Source organism: Dama dama, chromosome 19 (genome assembly GCF_033118175.1).
Source record: "Dama dama isolate Ldn47 chromosome 19, ASM3311817v1, whole genome shotgun sequence".
In the NCBI taxonomy this organism is placed as follows: Eukaryota; Metazoa; Chordata; class Mammalia; order Artiodactyla; family Cervidae; genus Dama; species Dama dama.
The window spans coordinates 38,331,242-38,350,930 of record NC_083699.1 but is presented as its reverse complement, the minus strand read 5'-3'; the positions used below and the strand labels follow the sequence as shown (position 1 = coordinate 38,350,930).

Sequence of the window (19,689 nt, the reverse complement as noted above, 5' to 3'; positions counted from 1 at the left end):
GGGCACAAAAATCTTTCATCCAACTCTGCACTTGGGAGTTTTACTTAAGGAAAGAGTAGACACGTGTCCATACTGCTTTTTATCTCCTTTTTACCCCACACTTCATAGAAAGGGCCCCAGAGAGTGAGGCCATCAGAAATGAGTGTGCAGCATATCCATGGATGTGCAATTCCCACCTCCACCCCCACCTTCCAAATAGAAGACTCATTTTGCTGCAAGTATTACAGGAAAGGTTTGGAACCACTATAGTACTGGTTTCTAAAATTTAAGTGAACTCACCTCTGAATCTAAGTATAGCTAGCTTAATGGCTGGCACAGAGAAGCCCAGCAGAGGATGCAGATGAATCTTGCCTCTCTTCTTAATCCCCAGGCAGAGAAACACGGTTAGAGACTTTACCAGCATTGCCTTTCCAAACCTGAACAGTGGACCTGCTCAACTCCCTCTTACCACTTTGTGTATTTATCACGGGGTTACACTGTCAGATTCAGAACCACATGCTTAACTAGTAATATTGTATAGCCTGGTCTTTGTAAAAAGAGCCTTTGCAAAACCTAGTTATGAAAAAGAAAAAAAAGAAAAAAACAAGGATAATGGGAATCACACAGAGGGCAGGGACCTATGCACATATCCTAGGGAATTAAAAAGCCAGGAGCCAGTCACAGCAGCATTGGGGTGGGGTATGTGAAGTACAAATCCTTCCAGGCAACATGTGATTGCTTTTTTCTTTTCTTTCTTTTTCTTCTTCTGGTTTTTTTCCCCCCTGACAGAAGAAAATCAGTGCTTCAAAGGAACACAAGTAGACGGAATGTTTCTTGAATTCTAGAGAAGCATTTGACAGATGTCACATGAATCTTATTCAGCAAGCTCACAAAACTTGCTTAGGAGGGAGGTGGGCGCACTCTGAGGGCAGGAAACGCTCCTGCCTGGAGAAGCCGCGCAGGCTGGCTCTGCCAAGGGGACAGAGACCAGCCCCCCCACCACCCTCCTCGGTTGTTCCCCCTCTCCTCCCATTGTCCACAGGGGTGCTTCAACTTCAACTCCTGATGTATCTTAAACAAATAACAAATCAGTAACTGGAGTTTAAATATTAAATTCCCAAGACATTGTTTCAGCAAAGAGTGTTAGCCAACCAGAAAATAAACCCATATCCTTGACTTGCCCCGTCTGCCTTTCAATAGGGGGCTGCTCGCTGGGTTTACTCTTCTGCCAAGTAAAAATATTACGAAAGCTCCCCTTTGGCCCCTATCTTGCTTCTGGATTTTCTGTCCCCACCCTTAGCCCGTATTTTACTCACCACTCACAGCACATGCTCAAAAAAAAAAAAAGTTGCTTCATTGAACTATACCTCCCGATGTTTAACATTTTTTTCCAGAAATTTTAGAATTTCCATATCAAGAAATGAAATTGATATAGCTAAAAACTCACTGTATGGAATTCGAGTTTTCTTTTAGTTACACATTCCAGTAAATGAGTTTCTGTGTCTCTTCCCTGCACAAATCTGAATCAGCTTCCTTGTTCTATCACCACCCCCACCCCCACCCTCCCGCCCCAGCTCAATTAGCCTGTTTATTTCTAAAACCCACCACCTGCAGCCGACATGCTGGCAGGAGGCCTGAGCGCTGAAGGGGCTTTTACACATTCTTCTGCTGGAAAAGGAGACCAGTAACAAGGGCAGAGGACCAAATCTGAGGAGGAAAGATGAGTTCAGTTTTAGGTCTGAAGTTCAGGGTTGGTTCTCCAGCGATACATTGTAGAGACAGCAGCAGCTACATGCTAGTAACAACTAAGAGACCTGGATATAGCCCATGGCAGGGAATGTAGGCTGCAGAATGGATTCAAGGCTGAGAGGTTCTTCTGCTCTGAGCATGAAGAGCCCAGAAGCATGGTGACATGAGAGCCATCCTAACTGAGGAGCAGGTGGCTGAAGTAGAGCAAAGGAATGTGCTAATAGTAGGATAGCAAAGTATCCATAGAATGTGGTAATGAGACTCTTACTGACCTTGGGGAGAGTCGTTTCCATGGAGTGATCAAGAGGCAAAAGCCAGAAGTCTAAATATATTTTTAATTATCTGCTAAGCCTGTTATCCAATGCTACCAATTCTGTCTACTGATATGGATGACTAAGAGTTAATATATAAAAGCCTCTAGCAACATCAGTTTTCTGGTTTCCACCATGTACTATAGTTACATAAGATGTTATCATTGGGGGGAGATGGGTGAAAGGGCCACAGGCACTCTCTGTACTATTTTTGCAACTACATAGGAGTCTTAAAATATTCCAGAATACAAAGTATTTCTTTAAAGAGTGAATAGGGTGAGGCATTTCCAAACACATTCAGCCCCATATGGGCTTCTGCATTCTCACTGCTCACAGACTCAGACACACTCCCTCTCCCCAAAGGGCAAGCCTTTCCCCCAAAGAGCAGCATCATCCCCTTAACTCACCCTGAACTAGAAAGGGTAGAGAGTGAACATTAGGAGGAGTCATCTAGCATCAGTTCTAACAGCATGAGGGCCCTCGCCCCTAACCTTGGACCTGGTGTCCAGCCTCTGCGTGGGGACCTCCCTGGCCTCCCCCTGACATCTGGGAAGTTCAGTGAAAATGTGTGTCCCTTCCCTTTCTTCCACATTGCACAGGGTCAGGACCACTAACCAGGAATCTGCTTTCTGTCCCTTTCCCTTTCAGGATGCTTCCATTGCACACAGGTTCCACGTGATGAGAGAGAAACACCCTGAAAAATTCAACAGCAGGTAAGAGGGTCCTGCGGGCGTAGCCAGTAGCCGGGACTGCACTGCCTGCCTGCCTGCCCCACCCACGAGACCGCAGGTCGCAGGCCTCCACCTGCGCTCTCCAAAATGTTCTCAGCTCCCCGGCCCAGGGCTTTCCTCCCACGTTGCCATTGGCTTTTCCATTTCCAAGAAGAAAACAATGTCAGAAACCCGCCACGGTCTGGCAGCCCTGCCAGAAGGAGATGGTGCAATTGGGAGGGCCTGGGGCCAGGAGGGAGGGTGTGGTGCGTCTGCCTTGGGGAGTGGGGGTCTGAGCTTGGCTAACTTGGATTTCCCCCTCCTGGGGCACAGTTGCTTTCTCAAAACCTACAACGCCCCCATCCCGAGCCCCTCGATTCCCCGGGGGAGGGACAGGGAGAGGGCAGAGGCCTGGCTTCCCTTCCTCACAAAGGGGAGCTGGTGGCAGCTCTGGCCGTGGCTGAGGGGCCGAGTTGGCGGCGCTTCCCCCTCCCCTGCCGGCAGAGGGCAGCAGAGAGCGGCCCTGCTAAGGCGGGGAGCCCACCGTAGTCCAGCCTCAGCCTGTGCACCTTGTAAAGGCCGGAAACTTGGTCCAAAAATGGAATAGAACAAAGGAAACCAGAACATTTGCAGAGTCAAACCATTCTGCGGGCGGGTCCATAGAACTACCCCTAGGATGGTTCAATTACCTTTTTCCCTTCTTTTTCTCTTCTTGGTGGTTAATTTGCATCCTTTCTGTTTTCTTATGGTTGGACTTTATCAGGGTGACCACTGGATCCCACCCCACCCTCGAGCAGGTGGGGAGGAGAGTGGGTATTGATTTGGGCCCAGATTGAGTCTAAGGAACTTTATTTAGCCCACCAAGCAGAAGTCCAGTGTTACCCACACACCTTCATTTAAAGCCATGCACTTCCTCAGAGCTCCCTCATTTTCATTCCTCTTCTCTCCCCTGACCCCGTGCCTGGAAGGTTAACCAAGATTACGGAAATCTTTTTAGGGATCAGAAACTGAACGTAATGAAGCCACTTCGACTTCAGGAAGAGTGATCTGTGGGATCTAATAGTAGCTGAGCTAAGCTTATTAGAATGTATTTTCTCTCTCACACACACCAAGTCAACTCACAAAATACTATTAATATGTATATTCTCAACTCCTATTCCTACAATAGTCACAAACTTACAAATCAATTGATGCTTTTCTTGTGATCTTTTTCCCTCTAATATATATACACACACACAAAAATCACTTTTTAAAAAATACTCCTCTTCCAGCCATTCCAGACTTTTAAGGTCCCCTTTTTACACAGATACCATTATGCATACTCATGCACACAAGTTTCTTAAGATGCCAAATGTTTGTGAAATCCATGAGGGTTCTGTTCATTCGTTCAGTGAATATATCTTTTTAACACAGCACCAGGCACTGTTGTATAGGTGTTTTGGATAGACATGTGTAGGGGGCTCACAGTCCAGGGATGGAGGCGGACTAGAAAGCAGATGTGCGTAGTGATTTGTGTTAGGTGATATGAATTCACAAAGCAGGGGCATGGAATTTGATGTGGAGGGTCTTCCAACTGGAGAGATGCCTGGGCCAAGACACAAAACAAGTTAAGTATTGCTTTTCAGGTTGACAGAAAAAAGAAGGGCAACCCAGGGAGAAGGAGCCAAATGTACAAAAAGATCCATATGAGCGGTGGGAAACAGCCTGCCTGGGGAAAAGCAAGCTCTTCAGCGTGATCTTTTGGGTGGTCTCCTTTCATGAAAAGAAGCAAAACCTCTGTAGACAGCAAGGAAGCAGAAGGCGGGAAGAATTTGTCCATACTCCAAAAATCAATAGACAGGTGAACATATGACATAAAAAGAGCAATCATCAGTTATCCACGTGATTAGGTAGAGTTAGAAAGATTCCTCTGCCAGGAAAAAGTTGTAGCTGTGCATTTCAGTGCAGCGTATGAACAATCTCACTGATCTGAATGAATATTTTTCCTCCCCACCTCCCAGTTTCTATCAGCAAGACTGTCCTTTGCAGTGAGGTATGCACCTCACCCTTCACCCAGTTGAGGTTAAGGGTAGTGCGATCATTTAGGAGGACAGTCACGGCTGCTGCTGCTGCTGCTAAGTCGCTTCAGTCATGTCCGACTCTGTGCGATCCCATAGACGGCAGCCCACCAGGCTCCCCCCGTCCCTGGGATTCTCCAGGCAAGAACACTGGAGTGGGTTTCCATTTCCTTCTCCAATGTGTGAATGTGAAAAGTGAAAGTGAAGTCGCTCAGTCGTGTCAGACTCCTGGCGACCCCATGGACTGCAGCCTACCAGGCTCCTCCGTCAATGGGATTTTCCAGGCAAGAGTACTGGAGTGGGTTGCCATCGCCTTCTCCGGGGCCTTCTAATAAGTGCAAACATAGTGGCTCCGAGGTAGACCCTGTTTCACAAGGTCTCAGAACACTTCCTGTTAAAAACTTGAGTCCATGCTGTTTCTACTCTGCCTGCTTGCTCCTATTGAAAATTCCCAGGAATGCCCAATTTGTCCACGGAGAGGCAGGCGAGCAGCCATTTATTCTAGGCTTCCTTATTTAGCTTTGGAAATGGTTTTAAATAGGCAGGTGGTTGTTGCCATGGTTACCCCATTACACCAACTGCTAAATTTAGGAAGGGCCACAAGGGATAGGAAGAAAGCTTGATACCCGGGATTTGGAAATGTAAACGATATTATCAAACACAGCTTCGTTTTACTCAGCTGAACTTAGGTTTTCCAAAGAGTAGTCACTGCTTGGCTGGATGCCCTTACTGTTAATACCTAGGACTAGGCCCTCAGGGATAACCCTGAGGTTAAATCTAGGGAGTTGTAACTGTTTTGTTCTGTTCTGTTTTGAACAAGGGAATGTGACTAGTCAGGGCTAGAATTTATCAGGAAAACTGAATCTTTTGCATTGCTCTTCAGTTTTCTGGGCTATTTTAACAAGAATTACTAACCTAGGTACAAGGACTGCAGGAGTTCTGCAGGAACCTTGAAACTGTATGTAAGATATCGAATTTATTTTTCTGGAGAGAATGTCCATTAGCTATCAGAAGGTTCTTGAAGAGATCCATAACCCTCCAATGGTTAAAGTCACAGTTCTGAGCCCTCTTTGAGTCCTAAGAGGTATCAAATTATGACTCAACTATTGGGATTTCAGGAAATTCTTTTCCCAGTGGCCTCTGGACACAGGTTGTTGCCAGGGAAGGTGGTTGGTTACATAAAACTAAGTTATGTTCCCTGTGGAATTGCTTTGCTAATGAAGCAAGAACCAGACCAGAGGATGCTGGGTGATGAGCCAGATGTGATGGACAAGGATTAAGTGAGTGAAGTCGCTCAGTTGTGTCCGACTCTTTGAGACCCCGTGGACTGTAGCCCACAAGGCTCCTCCATCCATGGGATTCTCCAGGCAAGAATACTGGAGTGGGTTGCCATTTCCCTCTCCAGGGGATCTTCCCCACCCAGGGATCAAACCCAGGTCTCCCGCATTGCAGGCAGATGCTTTAACTTCTGAGCCACCAGGGAAGCCCTGGACAAGGATTAGAAGGCCTTTAATGGCAAAGATGTGGCTATTTGGAGCTCCTACTTCCTAGGGCTTCCCAGGTGGCGCTAGTGGTAAAGAACCTGCCTGCTGGCATAGGAGATGTAAGAGATGTGGGTTTGATCCCTGGGTCAGAAAGATCCTCTGGAGAAGGGCATGGCAACCTACTCTAGTATTCTTGCCTGGAGAATCCCATGAACAGAGGAGCCTGGCGGTCTCTAGTGCATAGGGCTGCAGAGTCAGATACTACTGAAACGACTTAGCATGCACATGTGCTACTTCCTAATCATTAACAGTCTGATTATTAATTGCTGACTTAGGAATGTTATGAAATTTATCATCTCATTTTTGGCATGAACAACAAAAGAGAGATTTAATTCTCTTGGGATTATATGTGTTAGAAGGTATTCTAGGATAAAAGGGTAAATAAGACTTGGTTCCTGCCTTCAAGGAATTCATAGTCTAGCAAAGAAGGAAATACAGGCCTCAAATATTTTTTTACAAAATGATTTTCACATACAGGGAGGCTATATGTTATAAGTCATAGAGTGTATAGGAAGTTGTATTTAATAAAACACTTGTTAATGGTTGTATTCCAGCATCACTTGTAAATGAATTGTGTAGAGTACAGAAATGCTGTTAAAAGGGAACCAAACTAAGAACTGTTATAGTTCGAGCTCCTGCTACATGCCAGGTGGTAAAATAGATATTTTAAATTCATTAGAATATTTGAATCCCAAAACTGCCCTTCAGGGTAAACACTAACATTCCCATTTTGCAGATAATGGAACTGAGGCTGGGAGAAGCTAAGTTGCCTGACCAATATCATACATCTTGTTTAAGCAGTGGAGATGATAAGATTTGATTAAACTCTGACTCCAGAGTTTAATCTCTGTTTCCTGCACCTGTTACCTTCCATGGGTTGCATCTAGCAAATACCAGTTGTATGTCAAACATTCTGATGGGTACTTTATACATGATCCCACCCAGTGCTCCCAATGGCATGCAAGGGCAAGTGCTGCTGCTACATTTTAGAGATGAAGAAATTGAGGCTAATGAAGGCAGAGCTATTATCAGCTTGATCCGCCTTTATGAATGATCTCTATGGGGGAAAGGCCCGCTGGGTTCCGAAGGAGAACTGCAGTTATCCCACCGTGCTTACCTTGTGTGGTAGGACTCTTCACCCACTGTCAGTGGCCACAGCAAGGAGTAGGACTGACTACATGATTGTGTGGCCCAATGCAAAGTGGAAGTGTGGGGCCCTTTTTCAAAAATCATTAAGAATTTCAAGGCAGTGACAGCAGAGTTAAACCAAGCGCAAAGCCCTTCTCAGTGTGAGGCCCCATGTGACTATACAGAACTCATATTCATGAGCTGGCCCTGGCAAGAAGATGTGTTAGTCACTCAGTCGTGTCCAACTCTTTGCAACCCCATGGACTGTAGCCTACAAGGCTCCTCTATCAACAACAAGGAGAGAGTAGATCAAAATACAAAGACACATTTGCCAGGGCTCACAGAATGGGGGTTACCAATAAAGGTAAAAGAGTGGAGGAAACAGGGTTCCAATTAGGGGAGGAGGAGGAAGGATTATCAGTCCCTCAAACGGGCAGTAGTTAGTAATAGCAGATGAGCCAAAGATGTCAGCAGTGTCTTCCAGGTGTCCAAGAACCTGTACACCATGAAGTTTCTGAATTAATTCTCTGTGAAGCGTTTTGTTTGTATGGAACAGGTTGGGGGTTCCTAATTGGAATAAGTACCTAATTCCAATGTCACCATCAGTGAGTATCCAGAAAGGGAAGTCTAGCTGTGGAGTTTTTTCACTCTTGGTCAGAAACTCAGAGCACTTGAAGAATGTGTTATTCCAAACCTGCTGAGTGCCATCCACTTGAATATGTCCCTCAGCAGTTTAAGCTGAAGCAAGGTATTTCCTGTTAGGTCTTTGAAAGGGACCGAAAACAATGCTTCATTCCTACCAGAAGCTAACCACCTTTCTCAAAAGCCCTTGGGTCGTGAACAGACTCAGGAGTGTTCACTTTCTTGGAACCAGGAGTAGCTGATCAGGGGTTCCCCAGAAGCTCTAACGAAGCCTGAATCCTTAAGAGGTTGGAAATACATCTCACAAATAACTAAGTGCTTAATAGTTATTTATAGAATGAGGCAGCAGGGTATAGCCCAAGTTGGCATCAGAACTTGGCTCTGCCACTTACTAGCTATGTGACCTTGGGCAAGTTACTTAATCTCTTTAATCCTTTGCTTCCTACTGAATCTTACAAGGTTGCTAAAAGTGTTTAATGAGTTAATGCCTAAGTGCCTGACACATAGTAGGTCCTTAGTAAATATTTGTTGTTGAATATTATTGAATGACATGTATGAGGAAAGCATTTCCTTAAATTTGACAATAAAGCATTGATAATAAAAGGCTTTTCTGATGGAGTGACAAGTGGGGTGCAATTATAGAGTCTTTGCCTCATTGACATGGCCCTTGAACTGAAAAGTTGGAGGACACCTAAAAGTTGGAGGAAACTCCAGCTGTGATATATTGAGTCTGTCCAAATCTTCTCTTGGGGGATAGGGAAAAAAAGCAAAAGTGTTAGTTGCTCTGTCGTGTCTGATTCTTTGTAATCACGTGGACTGTAGTCTGCCAGGCTCTTCTGCCCATGGAATTCTCCAGGCAAGAACACTGGAGTAGGTATCCATTCCTTTCTCTAGGGGATCTTCCTGACCCAGGCATTGGACCCAGGGATCAAACCCGGGTCTCCTGCACTGCAGATGGATTCTTTACATCTGAGCTACCAAGGAAGCCCCAGAGGATAGACGGATGGCACCAATTAACCAGGATTGGATTCTATAGATTGGAGCAATAGAAAAAAGTCCCTTTATTGGCTCCATGGGTGTCTACGAGTCAGAGGTTTGGGTTCTGAAGACCATAGATTGTAAGTCTAAATGCCAAGTTCAGGCTAGCAGCAAGATCAAGATAGGAATCACAGACCTCTGAGGACATGGTAACAGGAGGAACTAGAAGGGAGTGAAAAGGGGGAGTTACAGGACAGGTGCCATGTTCTCCATGGAAATATTGGGCTTACCAGCTGGGGCCATGGAATGCATGGCTGCAGGGTAGGTGGGTGACCCAGGGCTGACAGACACTGGAGGTGTGACTCCCCTTCCTTCGTTGATGCTCACTCTTACCTCTCCCACTGAGCATCTCTTCTCCCACTTTAGATGAGCACAGAGATGTTCAGTGGGAGGCAGAATAGAAGCCAGCAAAGCTCAAGTCATACTATTCTGGAAGGAAAAAGGCCTCCTCTCTTGAATACTTATAGCATTGTTTGCAGTCACAAACATAAGCTGTAGATATTCTTTTTCTTTTTCTTTTTTTTTCACATTTTTTTTTCCTTTATTTATTTATTTATTTTTTCAGTGGGTTTTGTCATACATTGATATGAATCAGCCATAGATTTACACGTATTCCCCATCCCAATCCCCCCTCTCACCTCCCTCTCCACCCGATTCCTCTGGGTCTTCCCAGTGCACCAGGCCCGAGCACTTGTCTCATGCATCCCACCTGGGCTGGTGATCTGTTTCACCATAGATAATATACATAGAAATGAAGCTGGTTTCAGCTATTCTTTCCAGGAGCCCTGTGAGGGAGCCCAGCGTTACAGCCCAGATGTTTGACTTTCCCAAAGCACCAATGTACAACAGCAGCAGGCCGATACATCAGGGATAAAATGTTTATATTCTGGGCCTGAACTGGGTTTGCATCTCCTTATCTAGTACTCAGGAGCCCAAGAAAACCTGCCCTAGGTATTCAGAGGGCCAAACTGTCTGCACCTGTTTCCCTCAATATATCAAATGATTTTTTTTCAAACATGTAGGATTCAGAAGAGTCCCAAATGAAGCTGATTATGGCATTTTCTGTTTTTATTCTTACTCCTGTAGGTATTTATAAAGGAAATGCAAACCTTATGCTTTGTGTTCAAGTACTTTCAAGTCTTCAAGTCAAGTCTGACAGACCCACTTATTTAATTAGTTGAATGTTTCTATACTAGCCCACAAAAATGTTTTATCCCCCACCCTCCTCACCCCACCTCAACAGAGACATAGCGAGTGAAATGAATGAAATATGGGTTCGTGTTTTTTCCACCAGGCCTTCATCATTACGCAACTGCTCAAGACCAGGGTTTTTTGGCTGGCTTGTTTGTTTACAGTCAACCCTTGATTATTTGCAGAAATGAGGGAACAGCAACATAGATCATTTAAAGCTGTGGATGGTCAGAGATTTTAGGAGGCTGTGATTAATCTTTGTGTGCAGGTCTCTGCTGTAAAGATTCAGAATATTTTAAATGATATGATGAAACTACATGGACTCTTTTAACATTTCCATTTTCCCCCTGCCTCCCAGACAGCACAACTTCTCAGACTGGTATGCACAAGGAGCCTATGATATCTCAAGACTCCTTAGAAAGTTGCTTGTTGATCAGAACGTTTCCTTGCTGTAGCTTAACAGGCCTTTTTTCCTAGCCCCTTCCAGACTGAAACAAAAAAAAGGTATGATTCATATCAACAAAGAGTAGAATCAGTTTGTGATAATACCAGAAAGGAACTTGAAAGCCAGCTATGTTTTCAAGTCTGTAGGCTAGATAAACTAAAAGTTATCAGTACTTATTTGTTGATTCCTCTCTAGAAATATTTCCATCAAAGAGCACAAGACATAGGATATAATGAAGTTCAGAAGGGTTATGGTCAGCATGATAAGCTCATGGAAGAAAATCAAAGTACAAAAATTCAGAGTAAGGTAGGAACTGGCCAGGTCCTCAAATGGGTGTTGATAGTCTGGATGCCTTCCAGAAGGGAGAGGTCAGAAAAATACTGGAATCTGAAACCATGTCTTGTAAGGAAGGGCTGAATTGGGGATTATTTCACCAAAAGAAGAGAAGACTTAGGGAAAAGTGATTATTGGCCTCAAATATTTTAAAAGTGCTTCTCATATAGGAGGAATTAGGTTATTTTGAATGATAAGTCAATGGGGAAAGTGACTGGATAAACTGATGTGAGCCCCATATAAGTACATCAATTCCACCAACTAGGGCCACCCACAAGTGCAGGCAACAATTCTTCAAATTCTCCAGGCAAGAATACTGTAGTGGGTAGCCACTTCCTTCTCCAGATGATCTTCCCAACCCAGGGACAGACCCCAGATCTCCTGCATTGCAGGCAGATTCTTTACCGTCTGAGCCAGCTGGGCTTCCCTGGTGGCAATGGTCAGTCAAGTCTTTCTCACAGCGAATCCTTCTGACAATCTCTCTTCTGCCTTCCTCTTCCACTTTAAAGGGTTCTTGTGATTTCTTTGGATTGACTCAGATAACCCAGGATAATCTTCCCCCTCAAGGTCAGCTGACTGACTGCCAGTTTAAATTCCAGCTGCAGCCTCAATTGCCTTGTGCCATGTAACCTAACATATTCATATTCACAGGGTCCAGGGATTAAAACATGGACATCTTCAGGACATTATTCCACCTACCACAAGTGCCTTACCTCATAGCATTATTTTGAAGGTCCAATGAAACAGTGCATTTAAAATGCTTACTACAGAGGTGTGGCACATCAATGCCAGCTATTATTATTAACATTCTTATTATTACAAAGACAGAGCCCACATCAGGTAATAGTCATGTTAAATGACTCAGTAAAGTCCTTAAAACTCTGAGATTTGGAGATTCTCTAAGAGGAATGGTAAATATCTATTGGTCTTAGGGTATGAGTCATCAAAAACACACGGCATTTTTTTCTTCATTTATCTTGACAAAATATTTTCAATAAAATAACAATGCATGTTATTATATAATAATATATCATATAGTATGATATCATAGTTTATTTCAAAATCATAAATAAGTTGTAAAGTTCAGAAAAGTTAGAGTATGAAAAAACCAATCACTCATATTCCTATCACTCAAAAACATAATATTGCTATTTTGGTACATTCCAGCAGGTTTACTTTGTATTTTAAAATAATTATGTATATATGTATACATATATATTTTTAAAAATAATTATAATATGTCCGTATAAAGTTGTATGTGCTGTTTTTTAAATAACTTTTGCTTATACAAGTAAAGGCTTATTGTAGAAAAATAAATCATATTGTCCCCTTCCCCCAAAAACATTATTAGCATTCTAAATGAATTTTCCTTCAACACCTTGCTACACAATTTAATTAAGCTCACTGGTATACACTGGGTTAAAGCATTATTAACCCAGAAGCACTTACAGGTTATGAAAGAAAAATGATATAAAAGAACTGATTGGAATAAGTTTATCTGCAGTGGGAGTTTTATTAGTCTTTTCCAATTAAGAGAATTCCAATGATTTTGTTCAGTTAATATGAAAATTTTAAAATGTTATTATTCAAGTCCCTTTGCAAATGAAATAACTTCTTGGTATGTTATGCAGTTCTACTTCATGGAGATCAAATAAAAAGGATATAATTCTCTTAACACAGTTCCCAGTGTTGTACATAGTTTTGCTCTATCTGAAAGAGACTAGTTTGTGTTTTATGTGGCCATCAGATGTAGCAAGAGTTGCCATCTGGACTCTGCAGTGGTATAGTTTTTTAAGCATGTATGACTGTCTGGGTATATTGAAGTGCTTACGAAAGTAATAAGCCCAATATAATCAGCATTGCTGCAACTCATACTAACAATAGGAGCCATCATTTGTTGAATGCTTTCAAGAATTTCATGTTTAAAAAAAGAATTTCATGTATATTAGCTTTAACTGGCACAGCTATCCAAGTAGCCATTAAGTATTATTGCTCCATTTTACAGATGAGAACATTGAGGCTCACAGGGATTATGCAGTTTAGGAGTGGGCAACTAGTTATCGGAGTGGCTATTCAAACCTAGTCTGTCTGACTCCACAGCTTCCACTCAACCCGCTATACTTCCTGCCTCCCTGAATGCCCAGTTTGGTGCCCCAAGACAAAGAAGCACTTAGGAAAGAGACAAAAGAAGAGTCCCAGAGACAGTTAACAGAACCTCTGAGAAAACTTTTTTAAAAAATCATTTTTCCTGGAGAGGAAAATCAGAGAATGTGTTGGGAGTAGAGTGAGAGGATTCACAACAGGAAATAGTGACCACACCTCTTAACTCGTCTTCCCAGCTCAGGAAAGAATGCAAGGGGGAAGCATGTGCTTCTAAAGTGAGGAATTGCCTTTGGAACGGGAGGAAGAATCTCCTGACTTGGAGACATATTAAAGGCTAAAGTGACTTATCGAGGGAAGTATTGTGGAATGTCTTGCAGAAGTTTCTAAAAACAGAAAACAGCCTCATTCATCTGGCCTGACAAGCGCAGCATCTTCTCTGAGCCCAGGAGTGAGTCATTGTGCCACCAAATGGGACCCTCTGCTTCCCACTTCACCGTGACGGGTGGTCCCTGAGAGACCTCTCACCCACTTTATTCCTCAGTTCCCACTTGGACCCCACGATGGCTCGTCCTCAGCATGTCCTCAGTAGCCCACTGGCCCATCCTGATGCTCTTCCTTCTCAGGCCCACCCTACCTGGAGCTGCTCATGGTTTTTGTCCTGTTTCTGCCCCATGAGAACCTGCTGCCACAACCAGCGTCCCATTTTATAGAACTTGAGTGCATCTGCTTTACCTTCAGGGCCCTTTATACAGTTCTCCTTCCCAAACACCAATCTAGTCTTAGTGTTTGGTTGCTGTTCCTCTCACCTTGCCCTTAACTCCTTAGTCTAGGAAACATCTCCTCTGGAACCGAATCGTCACCTATTGTTTCAAAATGCACTCTAAAACATTCTGAATAGTCCTACCCTGTCCACCCCAAGTCCTGGCCTCTGCCTTTTCTTAGAATCCGTCTGTAAGGTTTTCTTTTAACAATCATTAATTTATTTATGGCTGCGCTGGGTCTTTGTTGCTGTGAAAGGGCTTTTCCTCGTTGCGGTGCACAGGCTTTTCTTTGAAGTGGCTTTTCTTGTTGTGGAGCATGGGTGCTAGAGCTCAGGCTCAGGAGTTGTGGCACAGGGGACTTAGTTGTTCAGTGGCATGTGGGATCTTCCCGGACCAGGGATAAAACCTGTGTCCCCTGTATTGGCATGTGGATTCTTATCCACTGAGCCACCAGGAAAGTCCTCTACAAGGTTTTTGACACATATTTTTCCTACTTTGATTTTTTTCCTCTTCATCTTCTATAAGTCCTCATTTTGGCACAAACTCTCTCTGCCTTGTTCACAGGCTTCCTCACTCAGAGCAGGGTCTGAACCCTTTGGGGATCCACTGACTTAAAACCAGAAAGGTGGTGCTGAGCATGTGCCCTCATTCAGCCAAACGTGTTGAGCATCTGTTCTAGTAGCATGATGCTGGGGCCGAAAGCAAAGATAGGTTACCACAGCCCCTACCTGCCGGAGTCTGCGGGTCTAGTTAGGAGGATGAGCGTATTCTGAGGCTCTTAGCAACTATATTAGTTTGCTAAGGGTGCTGTGACAAAGTACCACAAACCTGGTAGCCTAAAACAACAGAAATTTCTCTCTCACAACTCTGGAGGTTGGAAGTCTGAAATCAAGATATCAGCAATGTGGCTTCCTTCCCAGGCTCTGAGGGAGAATCTGCTCCATGCCTCTTCACTTGCTTCTGGTGGTTGCCAGTGGTTCTTGGTATTCCTTGACTTGTAGCTGCCCCACTCCAATCTCTGCCTGTCTTCACCTGATGTTCTCCCTGTGTGTCTGTGTCTCTCTGTCCACATTTCCCTCTTAAGGACACCAGTCATTGGATTTGGTCCACCCTAATCCAATATGGCTCCTCTTAACTTGATGACATCTATAACGTCACAGATCCTATAAGGTCATATGCTGAGGCACTGGGGGCTAGGACTTCAACAAATCTTCTTGGAGAACACAATTTAACTCCTAATACCAACCCTCCCTCAAACACTCACAAAGGATGGAAATACAATATAACATGGTTGAGCTTCATTTGAACAAGGGGACATGAATAATGAGTACAAAGACCTAACTAAGAAAGTGCAGTTAGCCTTCAGAAAGAAAGTTATTACTTCCCATGTGGCAATAGTGATAAAGAACCTGCCTGCCAATGCATGAGACATAAGAGACATGGGTTCTATCCCTAGATCAAGAAGATCCCCTGGAAGAGGGTATGGCAACCTACTCCAGTATTCTTGCCTGGAGAATCCCCATGGACAGAGGAGCCTGGTGGGCTACAGTCCACGGGGTCTCAAAGAGTCAGACATGGCTGAAGTGACTTACACACACACAAAGAAGGTTACATTTGAGTGTGAGCTTGAGAGAGATGGGATTCACAAGGACAGGAGCTGGGTGCATGCGAGGAGGCAGGAGGTAGGCTGGGAAAAGGGCAGGAGTGTAAAAAGACAAGACGTGAGAGAAAGGAGAGTGGCTCTGAGGGCAAGTGGGAGGCAGTTATGGCAGGATCTCAGTGCTCTGCCCAGGATTTTGTACTTTTTCCTATAGGTGAGTGAGTGGATGAGTCAACAAATGCTTTTTGAAAATATCAACGAAGGAATAAATTATTCTTTCCAGTATTTCCAGAGCCAAAATGTCAGGGCTTCTCAAACATTTACATGCTGAGCCTTGCTGAGGGGCTAGCCTAGCACAGGCTATTAGATCAGACAGATACCTGAGGAGAAAGGAGGAGAGGTAACCCCAGGAGGAAACCGAAAGAACAGGATAGAAATAAGGGGAACCAGCTCTGCTCACAGGGGGCTTCCCTGGTGGCTCAGTCATAAAGAATCTGCCTGCTATGCAAGCAGGAGATGCAGGTTCAATTCCTGGGTCAGGAAGATCTCCCGGAGGAGGAAATGGTAACCCTCTCTATTATCTTGCCAGGAAAAATATCATGGGCAGAGGAACCTGGTGGGCTATGGTCTATGGGGTCACAGGTTCGGCCATGACTGAATTGACTTAGCAGCAGCAGCAGCTGTGCTCACCTGGGGAGTTAGCACACATCAGGGCAATTCCCCTGGAGAAAGGATAGGCTACCCACTCCAGGATTCTTGGGCTTCCCTGGTGTCTCAGACAGTAAAGAATCCACCTGCCACATGGGAGACATGGTTCGACCCCTGGGTTGAGAAGATCTTCTGGAGGAGGGCATGACAACCCACTCCAGTATTCTTTCCCGGAGAATCACCCTGGAGCCTGGCAGGCTACAGTCCATGGGGGTCAAAAAGAGTTGGACACAACTGAGTGACTAAGCACAGTACAGCACACAGGACCAGAAAAACTATGGAAAACAACCAACTTTCTTGTAAACCCTGAACCTTGATGCGTGCTGTTTGGTTGTGGAAGTAGAAATCTATTTTGGAAAAAAAAAATAATTCCGTAAGTCATTCTCTATTTTCTACCACTACAATTTCAGAAGTTGATTTAGGTGGCTTTTAAACTTAGCATAACATGTTTTATTGCTTGTTTTTAGCTGCAGAGAAAAGAATATCTTATTAACACTCTATTGTACTTTACTAATTAAAATGTTAGAGGATTACTGTCCTTTTATATAGGGACATTTCTGTGATACAGAGTACATCTTTATGTTTAGAACTGATGAGATTAGCATGTTCATTTCGATATATTTTCCTTAAACTCTTCATACTTGCACATGTTTTATTAGAGTTTGAAAAACAAGGTTGAAAAGTAATATATATTCAAGAAAGATTTGAGTGATTGATTTTAATTCTTCATTTAAATCAACATTTATTCAAGAAAATTTTACTGCATTTATTACTTGGCCAAAGGAACTTCTGAAAGCAGCTTTTTGCTATACTAATCAGGAAACTCAATAACTCTCTTTAGTGAAATAAGTGAATTATCTATCAAGAAAACCTGGGCAAATGGCTTTACAACTCCATATCTCAGGCTGTGTCACCCTTATGTGAAATATAGATGTTAATACCTTGTGAATTAGTCACTTCTCTGATTCTTAACTTTCTGAGGTGTAAATGGAAGTTACAACGATCTCACAAAAAGCTCATGAGATTTGGAATAAATATATAGATTTAAAGTATCTTGGGTGCTGGTATGATGCTTTTGGCTACTACAGGAATTTGTAAGGAGAACATTCAGCAGTTTATATGTGAGTAACTGCAGAATCTCTCAGTTAAGTGCATAGTGTTGTGATCCTTACCTATTATAACATTGTATATAGACTCTTAGCTTTAGACTGGATTTTAGGTTTTAACCCCCTTCCCAGTATAAGTATCCCTTCTATAAACATCCCTCTGAGAGAGGTCTTCAGAACTCTACTTTGAAGATTATAGATCTCTACTTTGAAGATTGTAGGACTGTTTTCATTTTTTTTTTTTTTAACTTTTTTTGGCCTTACTACTTCACATTTTACAAGAAAGCATTTTCCCAATCTTCTAATGCTCTCCAGTGAATAAGGGGCTCTCCTCGTTCCAAGAGTGTACTTATACGCTCAAATTGCCAAAGCATCAGAGACTTACATAATTGCTGAATATTCATGTTTACTGAACCTACACTTAGACTGAAATTCCTCATTGTCTAGTAACAAAATGTTTTCTATTCTGTTGAATGAAGAGTCCCTTTAATCTTGAAAGTGAGCCTTTTTAGAGAGCTTTCCAAAATGCCAATCAAGCCAAGTACTCTATCTTGCCTTTGAACTCAAGGAGCTGAAAGTGTATCTGTAATCTTCAACTTTGGGTTACCAGAGGGCAAGAGGTGATAGGAATGTCATGGATAAATGAAAACCCCAAAACTCTTAGTCTTAGTGAAACTTTTATTGAAGCTGTCAACACAGAGTGTTCTAATTAATCAGGTTCTCCCTTTTGTCTTCTGTACCACCTGGTAATGGAACTTGGGCAGAGGAAATGATGGAGGCTGCTTATAATCAGGATTTCTGTAGACATGTGCAAGGTTGGGTAAGGATAATAAAGCAGGATGCCCTCTGACTTGAGCTGATGGCCTGGTTCAGGATTTGTACTTACAACCTTGTCCCCCACCCAACTAGAGATGAGTGTACTAAAGAAAAATGGCCAACAGTAAGTCAGTCGGTTAGAAAAGTAGAAGAGATTTGAGAACTGGATAACTTGTCCCTTAATTATCAAAACTCCTTAGTGTAATGTTAATGTTTGTAATAACCATCCATCTGTGCAAAGTGGTAAATAAAGCAAGCTACTTCTGTAGGGTTAAAGGACAAATTCATTACTTGGTATTCCATGATTGTCAAACCTACCAGATTGTACCTAATTTATAAACACAGAGCAACTGAAAATATTTTTTTCCCCAGAAAAGGTGGACTTTATTCTTCTTCACATGATCTTTGCGAATTCCAACAGCTTCAACTTTTACTCTGTTGCAGCAGGCCAGCCCTTGAAACCAGACACACATTAGGACCCATCACCAAAGGTACCAGGGCTCAGATGGGAAGGATCCGATTAGGAAGAAAGTGGGAGAAACTCTTGAAGTAGCTTCTAGGAAAATTCCCAGGAGAAAACTACAAAGGCCTATATGAGGGGTCACAAATTTGAATGCCAGCAGAGACCAGAAAGTTAATGTGAACGGGTGCAAGGATGTAAGGCTTTAAGGAGTGATGAGGACTCTAGTAAGGTAGAGAGCATATGCCCTGTGTAATGGGAGTGGCCAGTAGTACTCAGCTCTGGCCAATTGTTGCCAAGTTGGAAAGCAACCCAGTATTAAGCAATCCAGTATTAACAGATCTGATTTCTCAAGAGAAGCTGGGCTCCAGGTGTTTATTTTAAAATTCTTCCAATTTTGAAAACCACTGTGCAAGTCAAATTTCCAAGCCTCATAAGATCTGTGGGCCTCCAAGTTATCACACTGGTGCCCAGAAAATATAAACTGAGGGCTATTATGAGGGCAAATTACTTTTTTTTTTTTTTTTTTTTGCTTGACCATGGTCACAAATATTGGTCTTGCAGATGTAATTTGGTCTCCTCCCAAAGGAGAGAGTGAATGGGCCTCAGAAGACCTAAGAGGCCAGGGTCTTTGCATTGATGGGGGGTTCTGAGATGTCCTAAAAGAAATGATCCAGAAAGAAAAGGCACTCAGAAGCTCAAACAGAACATAAAGCAAAGTCAAGAGTGTGATTACTAAGTAGATATACCATGGGGATAAAGAGGAAAGGCCCAGTCTCTTGATGGGGAGAAATTAAAGTATGGAACTGTACCCAAAGGAGACAGATTTCGCACTTCTGGAGAAAGGAAAGAACAGCTAACCAGATCATCATGAGTTTGATAAGAGTCTATAGAGGTCACTACAAGCTTGTCTTCTTCAAGCTATAAAATTAGCATTGGTTAAAGTGCATTCCATGAGATGTTAAAAGGAGATTCCCAGGAAGACAGGAGCTCAATTGTTGGAAAACT

At 43.2% G+C, this 19,689-nt stretch overlaps 1 protein-coding gene across 3 annotated transcripts in view; it reads left to right on the top strand.

The window, feature by feature from the left end:
* The window catches only part of DGKG (diacylglycerol kinase gamma), a 210,478-nt gene that overhangs the window by 121,243 nt on the left and 69,546 nt on the right, over positions 1-19,689 (top strand). For all 3 annotated transcript variants that reach the window (XM_061166770.1, XM_061166768.1, XM_061166771.1), the window contains one exon: positions 2,688-2,752. In XM_061166770.1, the coding sequence (XP_061022753.1) occupies positions 2,688-2,752 (65 nt within the window). The remainder of the gene's footprint in view (positions 1-2,687; positions 2,753-19,689) is intronic.